A 20,763-nucleotide genomic window follows, 5' to 3' on the forward strand; every position below is an offset into this window, starting at 1 on the left:
CATACACACACACACACACACACACACAGACAGGGGCGACGGCATAATACGTTCACATTATGAATGTGGACGTATAATAATGATGAACGTTGTCCAAAATTAAAATTTATCTAAAATCTCATGGATATGTGGGATAAAGAATTAATTTGTAAGGAGTTCCTATATTATCCGAAGCATTGCACATAGAAATAAGGAATAAAAATCTTGTCTTTCTATCCATTCCAGTCTAAGTAAAATCATGTACAGTTGAATTAAAGAAACAGCAAAACTATGAATTAACACAAAAGTATTTCTAGAATTTATTTTTACAAGTGTATAATTTACTATTTTCTACAAACTTTTATCTGATTTTTTTTCTTTAGTGGTTTTCTTTTTCACAGTTTCTTCCATGCCAAACATTTCACTGATTGATAGAGCAGGTTTAATAACATGACTATCTATTGACGTCCATATAAAACATAGATCAGGTTTTTCATTGTTTGTGGGATACGGAGCACTCTTGGCTCTATAATAATCTGAAGGCGCATGACATACAAATTCCATAAACTCAAGTTTTCTTGGCAAATCTTCTTCGGGTCCTGAAAAAAATAAAACATAACAATTTTGAAATTAATACCAGTAGGCGAAAGACCGAAGACATTTATCGTTCAAGTTCGTTGCAACAACCTCTGTGGGAGATTTTAATTTTTTAAATTACACGTCTCTTTGTACTAATTTAAAAACCATGATCTCCACACATTCGGCATGTGCCAGTATTTAATAATTATTTTTTTAAAATGGAATTCTTTTTAACCTAATCACCTAAAAAATAAACATTACACGCGTAGGAATACACATGAAGTTTGTTGCCGAAGGCCATTTTGGCCAATCAAAATAAAGAAAACGTTTAGCCCCGATCCTTCAATCATGGCGTATTATAGTCAACAAGGACACACTTTTCTGGCATTCTGACCAGAAAAATGAAGTGCCCTATTCATCAGAATGCAACACAGACCTGCAAGTTACTGGTTTTTAACGGCAACACCTGGAGGCATTGTGTGGAATATTCAAAACAGTGGCAGACTTTGGATGGAGAAGAAAAAAACATTGCAGGTATGTTTGTATGTTATTATTAGTTATTTTCTTATTATTATTTTCTTAGTCTTAGTATTTAAATTTTTTCTAGGCTGTGAGTGTTCACGTTGGTTGTTGTTAAGAAATATATATAGTACTTGTTCACAATACATGGTATCACGCAAACCAGTGGTGGGCAAACTTTCAAGTTTTAAAACAAAACTGAAGCCTAAACTGGTGAAGGGCAAAACATTGTTATGAAACATAACTAACAAATTACATTAGTCATTAATTACAATGTCAAGGGTTATGAATTATCATTTTCAATAAAGTAATATTAGAAATATGGAGTACAGCACATAATATTTAAAATTACATTCTTATTAGAATCATTTTAGTCAGGTTCCATGGAACTTTGTCAAATTTATATTCCGTCGGTGATTGGTCTAAAACAAAACCTGCTGTCTTGTGGAAGCATAGTTTGGAATAGCCTTTACAGAAAAATCAAAGGCAATTAGTCTAAGCCGTAAAAGATCTGCAAAGATTATTGATCCTACAGGCGGAAATGGTATTTAAATAAGCAATTTAAGATTTTGATTTCATTTAGAGATTGCATTGTTCAAAAAAGGGGGGTTGGATGGCTGAATGGTTAGCGTGCGAGCGCTGTATCATAAAGTCTGTCATTGAGTCGACTGGCGTGGTTTCGAATCCCTGGTTGTACGTGACAAGGAGTAGGGTCGCCTGTCCAACCTCGTGGGTTTTCTCCGGGTCCTCCGGTTTCCTCCCACTGCTAAAGACCCCTACGCGCAAGCGAATTATGTAAATAAAATTAAACCGTATGTTAGTCCCGAAATGACCTAGTTTGTGTCGAGTGGACGTTAAACCCCATTTCTCTCTCTCTCTCTTGTTCAAAAAAAAAATTCACACGTGACATACAATTATGTTTTTTCTATCATATTTCCTATTTTCTTTAGGAACAAAGGAAGAAGCTTCAAAGGTGAATCAAAAAGATGTTCCTGTAAAGTTGCTGCTCTTTCCTGTACAGATCTATGTGGATGTAAAGACTGTCAAAATGAGAAGAATGTTGAATGTAAAAACTATATATTGTTACAAAGATAATAATCAATACATTCTCAATAAAAAAAAATAAATATATATATTTTCATTATTACATCAACAAATATTTGTTTTAAAAGTATTATTATTTTTTCCTTTTCTTTAAAATGATTTTCTATCCCCAATTCTTTGTACACCTTTAACCTGGCATTACTAAAATTAAAGCAATATATGGGAGCATGGATTTTATCCTCAGTTGAATGCTACATTCTCACATAGTTTATAACTCTTACATCAGGGTTTTTTTTGTGTCTGTCCCTTATGATCGGCTTAAGTTTAGTGATTTTTTTTTCTCTTAATTTCTGATATTTTTAAAATCAAGTTATTCCATCGGATTATAATTTTGTTTTATCTTATAGTAAAATTAATGTTTTAAATCTGTATCATTAGTCGAGTTTAATTTTGAACAGTTTTACAATTCAAGTAATCTTTGTTAATATTGAACCCATCATTGAACTCTCTATAACATATATTAACCATAACAAATTCATTATGCATATTTTGTACACTTTAGTCCATGAATGATTTAGTATAATTATAAAATCAAAATCAACATGTTTTATTAAATTTTAAAATGACTTTGTATTTATGTTTTTACATACCTATTGTATGCTGATTCAAGCCTATAAATTCATATCTTATCAACAGAGCTTGTACATACTGTTTTTTTCCATATTCATTTTCATTAAAATCAGAACTTTTGTCAATTAAAGTCATTACAGTAATATTTAAAGGAGCTAAATTACTAACACTTGAGACCTAGAAATTGACAAAAGTGGGTCGCAACGCATATAATACTGTAGTATGAATGTATATAAACTGATTTAAATTCAATGGTTTCCGTTTTTACTCCAATTTCAAATCATCTATGTTCGGCGAAATAAGCCAGCAGTCTCAAGCGAGTGCAAATTTCTAGTGTCTGGTTGTTCCAGTCTATATATGCCGTTTGATTTGGTGCAATGTGTCTAGCCTCGTCCCTCGAGTCTCTTGATACAACTGGGGCTGAAGCGCATTATGGTACACGATTCGTGTACAAATGGTAAAATGTTTATTTTGTCTTAAATATTGGATATCAAAAGCCCATCTTTTTCCGGTAAGATCACAACATGAATGTTGATTTAATTTGACAAATAAATCGTGTTTTCAATGTTGAATTAGAGACTTAGCTACTTTAATGTTTAAATTTTGAACTAAATGTATTAAAAATCTTAACTATTTCTTTATATTATTATATATCAGACATGTGCAGCATACATATTTATTTTAGTCTATTATGGTACATTTTTTCTCAGTTGTTTGATGTTAATTATCAATGAATTAGTGTACATGTATGTGTAGTGTGTACATGTGTGTGTGAGTGTATGTAATATATATATATATATATATGTGTTTATTTATGTATTTGATTTATTATTGTAATTTCATTATGTTTTGATTGTAATATTTATATCTGTTTGTATTTTTTTTTTTTTTTGGAGAGTGGGGTTGCCTGCTCTATAATCCAATTATCTTTAATAAATAATGTTAAAAAAAATAATTTATTTTTAAAAACTCCCATAGACCGCTCCTTTGAGCAAGACCAAGTAGTCTATATATATTTTTTAAAATAGGGGAATGGACAAACAAGGGACATTTTAGCCAGTTGTTAGAACACAACCTGTATTATACCTATGCATTAATTTCAAAAAGTCATAATTTAGCAAACACAAATAACTGTCCACAAAACATCAGTTAATTGTTATTACATTGTCAAACCTTAATAGGGGTGCTTTTGTGGGTATATAGATATTAAAAGGTATTTCCAACCTTATATGAAGGGTTCGGGGATTAAGCAGTGTATGAGGGGGGGGGGGGGAGTGCTGGGCCTTGCCTTTGATTTATGCATAGTTATATTATTTGGATGCTACAGTGTCGACTTTATTAGAGATGAGGAAGGGTGGGCTTAGGGGATCTATTCTAACCAGTTAATATTAGGGTGAACTCGACAATGCAAAGTATGTATGTCTACACACACAAAGACTACAGTAGGAAGAGAGCCTCTAATAAAATATAGCTTTACACACCTTGATTGATTTTGATATTTGGCAATTATCTATATTTATATTCGATTATATATAGGCCTATATCATTGCTATCAAACAACATTTCCAACCCTTCTCAAATTATCTTAATACTCGGAGCTGTGGTGGGACGTTAAACACGATGCATGCAAAAATTAATTACACAGTGTCGTGTAGGCCTACTTTCTTAAGAATAATAAATTGATTCATCACATTTACACAGGCTACAAACAGCTTAAAATTTGTTGAAAGAGGACAAGCCCATCAGGTATTACCGACAGCGGCTTCACGGGGGTAAGAGGGGTAAAGCTTGTCTGGCATCGGGGAAAACTTTCCGTCTGATGGGGTGGAGGGTCCGAAAACACGGCACATGTGACATAATCATAATCCCCAAGTGGGAAGAAGCTGTCGGTTGGACACTCTACCCAATGAGTCATCGCTGACCTAAATCTTTCACATTTATGCACTTATTACATTTAAGCCGACACCGGTAAATACCAGTATTAATAGTGCGCACTTTCTTTTCATTAGAAATATGATTTACAACGAGTTTGGCTAAAAAAAAATCGACCTAATTATATTATAGCAAAACAACGACATTGATCTATTAAATTCTCCTTAAGGTCACGTGTATTTACTGTTATTCGCTTTTTACTAGATTTTCATTGGCTGAAAGCTCGCCGTCTCACTACTTTTAGTATTGCGAGGACAAAAAATGCTGTCGTTTAGATTATTTGTTTAAAATGTTTCTGGCACATAAATCGGAGTGTGGCAGTTTTGTTTACAATACATTAGGGTTATTTCTCGAGAAATAAATATTAAAACTTTCCACAGCGGTGGGTTGCAACGACTTTTGAAAACTAAGCTAGTTAGAACTTCCCAGTCCTCCGCCTACAGTGAGAATTCAATATGTATTTCTGATAAAACTTATATTGTCAACCATTGAATTCTGATAAATAACAAGTAACATGAAGATAATATCCAACATTCCAATACTAAACATGGTTATACTGGCCATAAAGTGAGCTTAATTATAAACTACCACCACCATTGATACAATATCAAATATATGAACAGACTGAAAAGGTATAAGCTCAGTTCCAGATGTATGAGGGAGAACAAAATTTTATAAATATATCAGGAGTGATTTCTGAGATATACTCCTGAATAATACATGTAATTGCATACCAACAAATTATTTACCTGATAATATACAAATTAGCAAATGATACAACTACAATAGGTTGGTATGTGTACAATGTTTTGTAAAGGTATATTAGTAGGAAAAATTTGTTTTATGGAAACCCAAAAGCTATTCACCGAATTTCAAATTAGCAAAAGGCATAACTACTTAGTACTATAAAAGGTTGATGTATATACAAGGTTTCATAAAGATATTTTGAATGGTTTATGAGATATGCTCTAGAATAATAACTGTTTTGTAATGTTATAAATACAAGAAATTTCTAAATAGCAAAAGGCACAACTACTATAATAGGTACTGGGTACAAAGTTTCATAAAGATATCTTCAACAGTTTATGAGATAAAATTTGAAGAAAAAAATTGTCAAATTTGTTTCCATGGAAACACCAAAAAATTATTAACTTTGAGAAATTTCTAATGAGTAAAAGGCACAAAGTTTCAAAAACATATCTTGGAACAGTTTATGAAATACGATCCAGAAACAAAATCCAGTTGAGACGACAGACCGGCCCACTGAATATCCCTCCCTAAAGCAAAACAATAAAATTAAAGGGACAATTTCACCCTTGCTGTAACTACATAAAATGTCCCAATCTTCATTCTGGTCAACAAAATATACTATTTTACAATATTCCGATTAATTGATGATATAAATTTCATCTTAACACACCTAATTAAAATTTAACTAGGCCTTGAGCATTTTCACAATTTCACTATCAATGAGACTGGTAAATCTGTCTACAAACAGGAAAAACGGGAATCCCATTGTCGCACATGCGTAAGATGTCAACTCACTATTGACAGCTCGCTTCTCGCTATGATATGATTAAGACTGACAATTTAACTTTTAGAAAGCATAAACTGCTACGATTCATCCCAAATGACGATTCCATTCTTTCTGGTAAGTTTATATTATTTACTTATACTCTTAAGGCTTTAATGTCTGGGACAAATTGTGCAGTGAATGATTGGAATTTCGATACCCGTGGCTGTTGTCATTGTTGATCAATATTACTATACTTCGCCTCGAGTAAACTGATTATCACTAGGTTTGCCTGGTTACCTAAATGACTGATCAATCTGTCAGATATCTTTAAAATTAGATGATTGTCTTCATTATTAGTTTTGATTAGGCCTAATCTTGGCATGGCTTCACCAAGCTGCATTTTTTTATTATTATTGATTGATCATAGAACTGATTATTTGAAGTTTTACCCTCAGTCAGTAATAATAACTCAAGCTAAATAAATCATTCCTAAGATTTATTTCTGCAGTTGGGACAGACCAGAAAAATTTCTTGTGTGTAATTATTAATTTTAATTCTACATATTGGCTAGAATTTTATATGAATTCTGGAAAACCTTATTTATTTACTTGCATTTTGGTTTTACAGGTATTTCGAAAGCAATCTATTTGAGATTAGTTAAAACTGGAACGGATCTACCGTTTTTGTGTCGTACATGCCAGGTGGAATCATTAGATTCATTACCCGGTATTGACAACCCCCACCACCTACTTTACCAACTATGCCAGAAGCTACTAATGCAACACAACCTTCAAAATCAACAGCACCATCTACATCAAGAACAATAAGACCTAGACGGAAGTTGCAATTACATGTAATCGTTTAAAATCACCAAATATCATCTAATTTGTACTTGTGTCCAGTTTAAAGCTGACTGATTAGTTTTGATAATGAGTGTCCAATTTACAAGTATTTAATTTCCTGACCACTGTTCAAAAATTAATCATTATACATCATTAATCAATTGGGTTGTTTATTTTTTAACAGTGATTGAGAAATTAAACACTTGTAAATTGGACACTCAAATCAAAATTGAATGGTCAGCTTTAAACTGGGCAGAAGTACAAATTAAACGATTTATGGTGATTTTAAACAGTTTTTATGAATTTTTAAACAAAGATTGGATATTAAACGAATGTGAAAGAAATTAGAGCTAGATACACTCCAGTTGTGTCCTGAAGATGTGGACAGTATACAGTGGACTCTTGTCAAATCCGAAATCATACGGGATCGTTACAATATGTCAGATTATGCAGAGTGTCGGAATACTCAGTTTTCTCAAAGCCGAAAGTATTATTGTAACTTCGATAACCGGAAGTATTATTATAATGTAGCTTCGAATTCCCAGATTGTTATTCCCTTTAAAAATGATAAACCTTTCTGTACATTCAAAATTTTATTACATTAATTTTTATTTCATTTAATATGCGTAGGCATTTTGAATAGGTCAAGTCTGTCGTTAATTTATCTTTGTCATCGTCTTCAGTTGATCGCACACTGGTCTTTGGTGTCACGTGTTCATTGATAATGTGTCGTTCTATGTCCAAGTCGTTGTCACACGGTTTGGATAGATCCGTAGGGTGAACAAACTTAGGTATTCAGGTTCAATCGGCATGCGCAACGAATGTTTCCAACAGGTGCTAAGAATATTTTTACGACTGTGAATAATTCGTGGGAAAAATTTGTGGGTATTCTTGAGTATTTGTCACAACTGTCTTACAAGAGATTATAAAATTATCAAAGTAATCAACAAAGATCTACTCGAGCGAGTTTTAATTTCACCGATAATTGATTGGTGATTGCTTGTTAATCTTTTGTGGCTTCACACCCACCGATTGAAGGCCGGATTATACAGGGTTGATTCAATGGAAATCATGTGACGGGACGGGGGACGGCTGATTGATGTAGTAATTCGGAATATTCAGTGTATGGATTACTCAAAAATGTTTGGGCTGAAATAATAAGGAAATAAATCGGGACATGAAAATGATGTCACATTTCACAGAGTGGCGGAGTATTCAGAGTCCACTGTACTGGTTTTAATCCAAGAAGACTATTATGAAAAATAACAAGCCAACAGTGAGGCTGATGTCCCCCGCCGAAATCCCAAAATAAATAGATGACACATATTAATTAATCGCACATTTATTTTTTTTCAAAAGTATCAAGCAATCAAACTGATTATCAACTATACACTATGTTTCATCTTTGTCAAGTTAAAACATTCTACCTCAATTAAAAGCAGAGTTGTTATGTTCCAAAGTCTTAACCAATCAAATTGCTTATCCCTCCTTAGCCTAAGCAGAAAATTCTCATCATCAACTTATAACCAAGGTTATCGTGCCCCAAAGCATCAATCAATCAGATTGCTTATCTCTGCTTACTGTAATGTTTATCACCGAACTCCATCAAGGCATTCACCTAAAGAACGCCTACACCAAGTTTGAACATTCAACCTCAATTAGAAGGAGAGTTATTGTGTTCCAAAGTGTCGACCAATCAAATTCCTTAATGCTCTGCTTCCCCTGAGCAGAAAATGTTCATTATCGAACTTAGTCAAGGTATTGATATAATAAAACCAGGCCTTCACGTCTAAAAAATCATGGGGAGCTAAGAAAAGCTCTCCTGAGATTGGGAAAAAATAAAGATCGCTCTCCTGGATTTAAGGAAAGATGATAACACATGTAATCATAATAATATGTAATGTTGTTGTTTTTTTTAAGAATAAAACACCGTATTGCCATTATTTTGTTTCCTTTTTATTTTGACTAGAATAAAAAAAACACTTTTCCAACTTTTGACTTTTGAAAGTTTTTAATGACACACAATTTTTTGTTCCTTTCACCGGTGGCATAGACGCAAATATAGAGCTGGCGTGAATAATAATATTCAAAAGAGCGAAGAACTTCGTAAACATCGATTAAAATAACGGCACAATGAAAAGGCCATGCGAGCATGATGCGGAAAAAAGCGCTTGGTCTGGGCGGAAGTGTCTGTTATCATGACGAAGCTGTAGTCTTCATAGCCAACAAGACCGAACATTTACTTCAATTTCTGAGACACGCTACCTACGGAGAAGTAAGCCAGCTACCATTTAATTTTTGTACGTTAGTTACCTATGTTTCTTAGCCTTTAAAATGCCTGGATAATCGAGACTAGATTGTGTGAACGATTATAATACCGAATTGCTGATTGGGCATATATGTGTATATATATAAATATTGACCAATGAAATTACTCGGTACGGAGCTCATTAATGGGAAGTGTTTAAGAAGTAAACATGAATGACACTCAACGAGGCCGATTTAAAATACGCAGCAGGGGAGAGCGATTACGAAGGACCGAGGAGAGCAATAAAAAACGCACCTGGATTGGGATTTAGGTGAGCGATGAAGCGCGAGAGCGACAGCGCGCCTCAAACGTGAAGGCCTGTAAAACTATACACCAAATGTCATCACTTTCACTTAAAGCTACTTTCCAAGAAAAGTATTTATCGGGTGGTTATTTCCAATAAAAGTATGGCAATTTTGGTATACAGTACTGGACAAATTAATAGCAACAACTTCATAATTTCGGAGAAAATGGGGTCTTTAAGAATGAATTGTTGATCAAATGATGACGTTTGAACATATTCGCGTGAAATTTTGCACACATGCCCACATGGTATCACTCTTTGCACTGAATGTATGATCGACGTCGTTCATGACGTCATCCCGGCTGATGACGTCATTAACGACCACAATGATGTTTTTTGCAATTTTTTAACATGAGCATTATAGAAATATTATAAGGTAGAAATTACCAAGTAACACTTGGGTGGTAGTCGACTCTGATGACATGACTACAAGACAATCGAATGACGATGACGACATTGAACGTGCGTGACGTCATATCGGCGTTATGACGTCATCAATACATGATCTCACCAAAAGTTAGTTTCGCTCTGTTGAGTATCGTGCTCTGGAATTAGTCATGCCAAAAACCAGTGATTTAAGTCCTCGGGGAAAAAGGTCAGATAGAAGTTTTGTTAGAGAATACGAATTTGACCCAGTCGGATATAGCAACACGGTTGGACGTCAATAGAAGTTCTGTTTGCCGAATCAAGAAGAAACTTGACAGTGGACAGTCATTGAAGAGAAGGCGTGTCGGAAGATGTGGGAGAAAGAGAGGGACTACGAAGAGATTGGACCGCATTATCGTCACAGCTTCGTTGAAAGATCGTCGTGCGTCCTGCCGTAAGTTGGTTTCTGCCTTGTTGAAGGACGGTGGATTTCAAGTCAGTCGTAAGACGGTTAACAGGCCTCGTCTGGAAGCAGGATTGAAAGCGTATCGGCCCCGGAAGAAACCAAGAAAGACAAGGATTGGACAGTCCATCAATGGGAGCGTGTGATTTTCAGCGACGAGTCAACTATCGCCGTGCTGGATGATCGAGTCCAGTCAGTTCGTCGACGTCCTGGTGAGGAATTCCTGCCTGAGTGCCTGCGCAAAACCGTCAAGTTCCCTACAAAGATAATGGTCTGGGGCGCCATTTCAGTGAAAGGTCCCAGCAGACTGTATATCGTCGAGGGGACGATGGACAGTATCAAGTACGTTGATATTGTACCCCAAATTAAAGATTGGTATGGCGAGGACGGTAAACAACAATGCATCTTCCAACAGGACTCGCTCCTTGTCACGCCGCGAAACGCTCTAAGGCCTGGTTCCAGAAAAAGAAGATTAAGGTTCTTGATTGGCCGGGCAATTCACCCAACATGTCACCAATCGAAATACATGACGTCCCCATAACAAATAAAGTGGACTTGATAGCCCGCCTAATCAAGGTCTGGTTCCATTCTGACACTATCAAAAGACAGTGCGAGAGTCTGATTCAGGGAATGCCACGACGCGTGGATGCCTTGATAAAAACTGAAGAAGGACAGACCAAATATTAGAAATAGGTCATGTCATCACATCAGAGTTGACTACCACCCAAGTGTTACTTGGTATTTCTAACTTATAATATTTCTATAATGCTCATGTTCAAAAACTGCAAAAAACATCATTGTGGTTGTTAATGACGTCATCAGCCGGGATGACGTCATGAAGTCATGAACGACGTCGATCATACATTCAGTGCAAAGAGTGAGACCATGTGGGCAAAATTTCACGCGAATATGTTCAAACGTCATCATTTGATCAACAGTTCATTCTTAAAGACTCCATTTTCTCCGCAATTATGAAGTTGTTGCTATTAATTTGTCCAGTACTGTATATGGAAAGTAGAAATATCCAATCTTACAAGAAAAATACTGGATTCCATGAAAAACACTCATGGAGCGCATACAGGACAATAATGTAAGGGTTTCCCTAATTGACAGCCCGACGATTAGGAGTGTCTGCATGCGTGACATTGAAGGTTGCACGCAGAGATTGATGTACATGTTGATAAACCTTATGAAGAATTAGACGTACAACACTTTCTAAGATAAAAATCACGGAAAAAGTCGCGGGCAGTGGATAATCCAGTAATTTGATTAGGCTTCGATATTTGTAATAAATAGTCAGCGATTAAAGACAACATCGTCTTGTGTATGCAATGAATTCTCCTCCGACTACGTTGCTAAGTACCGAGAGAGGCAAGTCATGACCTATTTTGATCTATTTTTTTATAGCCAGGGTATTCCCCGACAATTGCAGTGTTTTGAGAAGGATTTGAAGCAAAATTATGATAAATTAATTAGTTTGAATATGTTTTTAGTCCAAATATATCATCAAATCACCCAGTTTGTACCCGGGAATGCATCTTTAATTAGAACTAAAGTTATTGTGTCCCAAAGCTTTAACCAATCAAATTGCTTTTCTCTACGTACCCTAAGCAGAAAATGCTCATCTTCGAACTCCAACAAGGCATTGATCTAATAAACACCTACACCAAGTTTGAACATTCTAGCTCAATTAGAAAGAGAGTTATTGTGTTCCAAAGTCTCAGCCAATCAAATTTCTTATCGCTCTGCTTACCCTGAGCAGAAAATGCTCATTATCGGACTTAGTCAAGGTATTGATGTGATAAAACTATACACCAAGTTTCCTCACTCTCACTTCATTAGAACTAAAGTTATCGTGGCCAAAAGCATCAACCAATCAAATTGCTTATCTCTGCATACCCTAAGCAGAAAATTCTCATCTTCGAACTCCATAATGAAATTCACCTAATAAACATATACACCAAGTTTAAACATTCTAGCTATATAAGAATGAGAGTTATTGTGTTCCAAAGTCTCGACAAATCAAATTGCTTATTGCTCTGCTTACCCTGAGCAGAAAATGCTCATTATTGAACTTAGTCAAGGTATTGATGTAATGAAACTATACACCCAGTTTCATCACTCTTGCTTAGTTTGAACTAAAGTTATTGTGACCCAAAGCAACAACCAATCAAATTGCTTATCTCTGCTTACCCTAAGCAGAAAATGCTCATCTTCGAACTCCATCAAGGCATTGACCCAATAAACCCCTACACCAAGTTTGAACTTTCTAGCTCAATTAGGAGAGTTATTGTGTCCCAAAATGTGTGACAGACGGACGGACAAACCCATTTTAATAGTCCCCTGCTTTCTTTGGGGGACCAAAAAAATTCTTAATCTGGTTCTCTTTTTTGGCTATTTCTGAAGTTGGTTAAGGCTTGGTTTTAGCAAAGGTCCCAGCAATCTTTCAGAGGTCAGCCCCACCCAGTGGTCTTTTCCTTCATGATTTGCCTTTAAACTCCATCCTAAATGGGGAGGGGGCTTTAGGTTTAATGCCGGTTTCCACCTAGGGTGATATTGCAGACAAGTGTTTCCTAAGAATTTGCCAGAAAAGCCACATAGTAGGCTTAGACCAGTATGGGTAGGAGATGTGAGATCAATAATCAGTAGGCCTATTCGATTTTGTTTTCTTAAATAAAGACACGTTGCCTTATGCAGGGTAGCTTCCAAGGTAAAATTTCATGGGGTTAGTGTGGGGAAACCATAATATCGCGAGCGTGCACAGTCTGGTCTGCGTTGCAATCAGTGCTGTGATATGCTGAGGCTAAGGTTTGTAGATTTGACTGGCATCTGGTCCAGGGCCCTTCACCATATTATAGAGCAAGGATAACATGAAGTCATAATGCTTGGCTCCTTTCATTGGTTCAAAAGCCCAGTTTGATGCCCTCTTAAAATTATTTTCTGTGGTACCTGAAAGAGTTATTGTTTTGGGGCTTAATTATTGTACGACATGCTTAAAGATACATTATGGGAGATTTTAATAGAGAGTTGGCCATTCTTGCTATAACAGTTCAAAAATAGATGAAAGAAGAATATATTGAAAATTTCAGTCAAATTACTTTATTCTGAACAAAGTTATTACTATTGTAATTTTTGACTAGAAATGGGAGTCAATTCTCTCTTCACCGTCTCCGAGAATAGACGATCGTTTGATTGACAGGCGAAAACTCCACCTACATAATCTTGATTATCAAGTAACGTTTTCAATGGCTGTGGTTTGAGACGGGGTTGCAATTCAATTCGTATCACATTTATTTTTACTACAAATTAAAAAAATAAGAATTTTAATATATAGATAATAAGCGAAAGTTTGAAAGGAATGGACCAAATCAATGAGGCATATTGTTAGCCTGCGTGTACTCTTGTACTGTAACTGGTAGGCCTGCGTAACTCCCGAACAGTCATCCAATGGAGCTGCAATTCAACTGGGGTGATGTTAGCTGCGATGTTTATCAATTTCTATAATTTTTCTGAAAACGCAAGTGACAAAAGAGCGTAGCCTATAATACCGACATCCAAACTCTCATTTTAACCACAACTAAACATAATATCAAGGCCGTATACATGTATATCGAACTTTCAATCAAATTGACTGACATGCGGCCTCGCTCAACAGCGGTCTCGCTTCGTACAATCTATCATTTAGCCTCGATCTAAAATTATTTTCGGGAGTATGACGTCAACTTAACGGTTAATCTCCGCTTACGACGCCATTTAAAAATTTAATCAATCAACGAAATCCTATTTAAATCCAAGCTGAATCCAAGCCATCCGTGGGTTTACAGAGTTGATTTTGTGCTTGTTGTGTAAATAAAGATCTAATTTATAATTTCTATGACATCTGAAGCCTAAATTAAGACTTGCAATAATCAGATTTAGCTCTTGCATAATGTATGTTTAACAGTCCTTAGAAAAACAAGTAAAAGCCCTGTTTTCAGTTAATGCTGAGATATTTGCAAACTGAAGTGAAAGCATTGAAATGATGATCATCAAACTGACAAACTTTGGGTTATCAGCCTCATCCTGTCATAATTTAAATGCAGCTTACTTATATAAACATTAGCTCAAATGATCTATTTAACCAACTTGATATAAACATTAGCTCATATGATCTATTTAACCAACTCGATTAAAAGAAAGTCAACAATAAGGAATAAAAATGGAAAATTACAAATTACAAAGACCATGAATAAAGGGTGCACTCAGACAACAAAGGGTGGCCTCTTCAGAAAATTTCGAAAACTAGAAGCCTGGAAATGCTATTTTCAGTCATCTGAAACAAGAATCTGGTGCGTACCCCACTAGATCAGCCCTTGAATTGCAAAAGAATAGAAACAATATTTTGCGTCTTTCACAAACATTATAAACAATTAATGTTTTTTAAAAAATGATGTTTTCCCATGGCAAAAAATAAGCTTATAAGAATAGGTTGAATTTGGTTTTCACTGATAACATTTTTTTTTTTTTGCAAATTACCTGTATTATCATATATAACAGTTTGGGTGGTTGCCAATTCCTCACAGCTTTCTATGTTCAGCTTATATTAATATTAGTCCTTCAATTCTTCCCACCTAATCTGCTCTGTTCCCAAATTCACATTTGTTTACGACCATCTCTCTGATATCCTGCTTGTTTGCGCTTCTTAGCCGAAACGATCTACTAATTATTACACGTGTGACTTAAATATTACATCCGACTTGTCAATCCACAGAAAAAAATCAACACTTGTCAATCAATGTCGAACTCAAACCTGTAGTCGTGTAGATGATATTGACTTCAGCGTGTTATAGGCTATAGTATATATCTGTAAACAATACAAGCAGATTATCTGCGGACGGACTGTCTATAGAATGTCATTAATCAACTTGAATTAATTGTATGATAATCCAAGTCATTTTAACCCCCATTTCTGCTGATCTTATGTATTTATTATTATTTGGGACAATACTGACAATAGCGCCACAGGCATGGGATATCCCGGTGATGACATCACGGAAAGCTATTCTTAGAACAGGAAGTCAATCAAATCTGGAGCTTATTGCCTCCCTTGATAGACATGGCTCTTAAATGATTTGAAAAGCCTAATGTAACCTTAGCCTAATGTGACTTGGATTTTAAAATATTTTCGAACCCTCTGGACAAGTAAAATAGGATTTAATGGATAATTTACACAACAGGTAAGACACTAACACATCTAGTACTTAGAATAAAGCTATTTTTTTATCTTTTGAAGCTGTCAAACCAGCAAGAGTGACACTGTCCCTTTAACGACTTATTCTCAAAATAAAAAGTTAGGATTTTGAAAAGATCTCTAGCAGAGTGTTTCATAAAGACTACAAAAGAAATGGGAGGCAATAAGATTATTGAATTCTTGTCTATAATTGTGCTACAGTAAGCTTACACGTCAAGCATACCATATTTGAAATATTTTTTACCTAAACTTACCTAAAATATACGTGGAAGGATCAAATCTATCTGTAGGGCTAGACAGGGTTGGTAGAAGCCATGTTATGACTGCACTCTTTTCGTTGTATTGATCTTTTAAGAAACCTCTCAGCTGTGCATAATAAACTTGACTGCCATGGTCTACTAGTGATACAATATCTCCTACTTGATAATACATTTCCTGAAAGATTGGGTTTAATCTTCCTATTAAACTAATCAGACTCAAGGGGCATGCCCCACTCCCCACATTTAAATCTAAATCCAACAAAATGATAATAATTAAAACACTGGAGGTCATTATTTTAAAATTTGTACATAATCATTTTTGTTTTTCAAATACATTGTTTTCTTTGTATACATGTATGTGTGTAACGAGTACATGTACTTACATCATGAAATATTGATTCTCCAGTAACAACAGTAGCCACAGCAGATGGAGCCTTCATTGGCTGCTGTAAAAAGAAAAGAAAGAAACAGTGGTTTGAATAGTTCTGAACTGTCAGTTTCAAATTAGTATTGGCAGTATCAAATCCCCGCAAAAGCAAAGGCACCTGCTTTATGTTCCAAAATGGCCAAGTCGGGTTGGTGATTACTAAAACCCATTAAGACTCAAATAAGTGAAGGAATATATGATCAGTTTACTGGAGGGGAGGATGGCCGAATGGTTAGTATGTGCGTGTTGTAACATAAGGTCTGTCATTGAGTCAACTGGCGTGGTTTTGATTCCCCAGTTGTACGTGGCAAGGAGTAGGGTCGCCTGTCCAATTTCGTGGGTTTTCACCGGGTGCTCCGGTTTCCTCCCACTGCTAAAGACCCCTATGTGCAAGCAAATTATTAAAATAAAATTGAACCATATGTTAGTCCCATTTCTCTCTCTCAATTTACTTGAGAGATATACCTGTACACAGAGATTTATCACTACACATTCACTTTTCATTAGCTATCATACAATACTCACATTACGGCTGAGTATAAAACAAGTATGAGCATACATGTACTATATGAACTAGGAATTGGCTGCCATCATATCAAAAATATCAATTGATACACAGTTGTTCAAAAACAAGCATGCCAATTTTTATGTCCATCATACTGGAATTGGAAAACCTCAGGCTTTTTTTTTTGGAAAAGTGTCACCCTAAGAACATGAAGATTACCAAGTGTATCCAGTTCTTGGTTTAAAAATCTCCTATAATTTACTGAGTCTCTCTACATGTTTATATGGTAGCACAACATTTTGCACCTGTGTCATTTCGGACTCAACGCAGATAACCTTTCAAACTCAGTTTGACGACGGTTCTGACTTACTTTTCAAACGACTTTTCGGACTTGTTCTGGCAACGTTTCGGACTCAGATGAATAATTAAAATACTGTTAAAAATTTGTGTGACATATATTTATAACAGCTGTTTTTTTTTCAGTTTTATGTGAGGTTGATAATTGTCCTTTGTTTTATTTTATTGATCGGCAATTGATGAGACCACAAATAAAAAATGCACACTACTTGTTCTATTTTGTGTTGTTTCATCAGCAAGTATTGAACTTGACAATAAAATATTGTTGAAAATTTGGGTATTTTTAGTAATGTATATATATTATTTAGCTAAATATATAAATGTTTAACTAAATATATAAATGTTTAACTAAATATATAAATGTTTAACTAAATATTCTAACATTTAAACTAAATATATATTTAGCTAAATGTTTAAACATTTAACTAAATATTTAGCTAAATATTTATATATCATCAAATCTCTTGTTTTGGTCTTAATATTCAATGCTAAATGTTAAATATGAAAATAGAGACAAATCAAGAAATATTTATATATATATATATATATTATGTTAAATATTGAGTTTTTGTTGTATTTTTAGTTTAAATATTAAAAGTGAAAAATTTGCACAAAAGTCGAGATTTAACTATATATATAAATTTAAATTAAATCTAGTGTTTTTTTGCTATATAAAAAGCTAAATAATTAATTTACAAACGGCGCCCCATACCTACACCGCTACCAAACGACCCACATCCTTTAAAAGCCCTGATACACTTTTTTCCCCGTTCATATAATTCCCATATTTTAACATTTTTCCCTGCTGTCGTCTCAGATTTCTTCCTCTGTCGTCGCTTTAATTTGTTTTCCGAAACCAATCTTTGCTGTAGCTCTGCAGTTTTTTATTCGTCATGTAGAAGTTTAATCAGTAACTAGCAGGATACCCGGCTTCGCTCGGGGGTCATAACTCCGAAACCGGAAGACTAACGCCACCTGGCCTATGTTACTCCCCGGTCCGAGCTACCCCTATACCCCAAATTTCAGACTCGGGGCAAACCTAGTGTAGCCACCAACCCCGAACAGACAGACAAACGACAGTCACAAATATTAGTATAGATAAATAATTAGATTTCAAATAGAGCTTATGATATACATGTATATCAGTAAGAACTAATGAAGGTAATGAATGTTAAATTTTACGGTAAATATATACCCAAATTTAATATGAAGCCGTTTTGCAATTAATATGACAGTGGGTTAAATTTAGCTAATCTTCAAGGGGGGGGGGGGGGCTGTTTAATCTTCAGACAAATTGTAGCTAAAATCATAACGCCAAATAACAATCAATACTTTACTACAAAAATATTGTTAATCAAACAATCAAAAATGCTAACATAACGCCAATTAACAAAGAATACAAGAATACTTCATTACAAAATTTGAATATACTTTATTACAAAAACAACAATCAAACATAGGTTGCCAGGCAACAAAACATACGCCAACAGCAGCTAAATCGTACGAGCGGTCGACAAGGGTTGTCGCATATTTATTGCTTTGTAGGTAATTGGGGGCCTTTACAAGACAGTTCCATACAGATCAGATTATAAATTTTGTCGTTTGAGGGTTTACAAGGTTCTACAAACTGAAACAAGGGTCTCAACTCTGGAAGTAATCTACAGAAATTGTTGAAATTCGACAGGCTTTTTCGTCTTACTAATTTAAATAATGCATATAAATTTCATACAGATCACATGATCACTTTTGTCATTCAAACGTTCACAATCGCCATAACTCGAGAAATTATTGACGGAAATTGCTGAAATTTCACAAATTTAATATATAAATTTCATACATATTGGATGATAACTTTCATCAATCGAGCATTAACAAGGTTTAACAAAGTGAAACAAGGGCAAAATCTCTAGAAGTAATTATTGTAAATTGCTGAAATTCAATAGGCTTTTTCGTTTCACTTATTTAAATCATGCATATGAATTTCACAAAGATCGGGTGATAACTCTTGGTGTTAGAGCGTTCACAAGGATCAATAAAGTGAAACAAAGGGACATATTAACGGAAATTGCTGAAATTCAATAGGCTTCTTCGTTTCACAAATCTAAATAATGCATATAAGATTGGGTGATAACTTTTGGCGTTGGAGCGTTCACAAGGTTCAATAAAGTGAAACAAGGGCCATAACTCTAGACATAATAAACAGAAATTGTTGAAATTCAATAGGCTTCTTCGTTTCACTAACTTAAATATTGCATATAAATTTCACAAACATCGTATGTTAACTTTTGGCATTAGAGCGTTCACATGGTTCAACAAAGTGAAACAAGGGCCATAACTCTAGACGTAAATTATTGAAATTAAATAGGCTTCTTCATTTCACTAATGGAAACAACATATATCAATTTTAAAACAATTGGATGATAACTTTCGGCGTTAGAGCGTTCACAAGAAATTGTGGACGATGGACGGACGGATGGGGGCGACGGCAATATAAGTCCACATTTCAATGTGGGCGTATAAAAATGCTAAAATCATAATGCCAATTAACAAACAATACTATTATACTTCATTGCAAAAACATCGGTGAAGCACAAAATAACAAAACAGACTAAAATCATAATGCCGATCTAACATCAAAACAATGATCATACAATAATCAAACAATACAAATAACTTTATTACAAAAAATCAGTGATTCGATCTGAAATCAAATAACAAAACTAGCTATTTCTTCCATACAATTAAATTGTGTACGAGTCATATTCTTAGTTGTGGACGACATCACCAATGCCTTGACTGTAGACGACTCCACCAACTGGTGTGGACGACTTCACTGTGGACGACTTTGCTTGTGGACGACTTGCATGGCCCCCGTGTAAACAATAGGTACATGTAGCCTACTACTAGGGCTGTGTCGATACTGTTCATTTTCGATACGATACATATTGACGATACGGCAAACCGATACGCGATACGTATCGCGACATGGTGACATCAAGAATTATGCCCAAAACAATCTCAAACTACATTCTGTTTCGAGATGGGTAAGCATCAGGGTTCTTAATCCATTTTGAAACGAACCGGCCAGAATTGGGTCAATTGAGGTCCCGTAGGATATGGGTTAATTATAAGCTCCATTCTCTTTAATATAACTAGACTTCAATAAAAATAATTCTTGGTAATTTGTTATGGAAAATATCGCATTTTAATGTACCGTATGTGATTACCACAAAAAAAACAAAAAAACGACAGGTACACCTTTTGAAAATTTTCCATATTTAATTCACGTACCATCTTTAAGTTCACGTCCATAATATTCCAGAATAAATTACTCAAACTAAACTTAGGTTGTCTGTCTACAGTTAGATGACCAACATTTTAAGTCCTAAATCGACGATTTTAGTCGAAAACACAAAGTAAACTTCGAGATTTTTTTTAAGGATTTATTCTGCTTCCATTTAAAGATGGGTTCCCAGAAAAGTATTTATCGGGTGGTTATCTC

The 20,763-nt window shown here is 34.9% G+C and overlaps 1 protein-coding gene across 1 annotated transcript in view; it reads right to left on the reverse strand.

The window, feature by feature from the left end:
- Nucleotides 1-287: 287 nt before the first annotated feature.
- Nucleotides 288-20,763, reverse strand: part of LOC126821191 (GATA zinc finger domain-containing protein 1) — a 29,822-nt gene continuing 9,346 nt past the window's right edge. Inside the window, exons 2-4 of the mRNA XM_050549601.2 lie at nucleotides 16,356-16,418; nucleotides 15,967-16,147; nucleotides 288-578 (exon numbers count right to left, since the gene is read on the reverse strand). Of these exons, the coding sequence (XP_050405558.1) occupies nucleotides 331-578; nucleotides 15,967-16,147; nucleotides 16,356-16,418 (492 nt within the window). The 3' untranslated portion in view covers nucleotides 288-330. The remainder of the gene's footprint in view (nucleotides 579-15,966; nucleotides 16,148-16,355; nucleotides 16,419-20,763) is intronic.

Source organism: Patella vulgata, chromosome 5 (genome assembly GCF_932274485.2).
Source record: "Patella vulgata chromosome 5, xgPatVulg1.2, whole genome shotgun sequence".
NCBI lineage: Eukaryota > Metazoa > Mollusca > Gastropoda > Patellidae > Patella > Patella vulgata.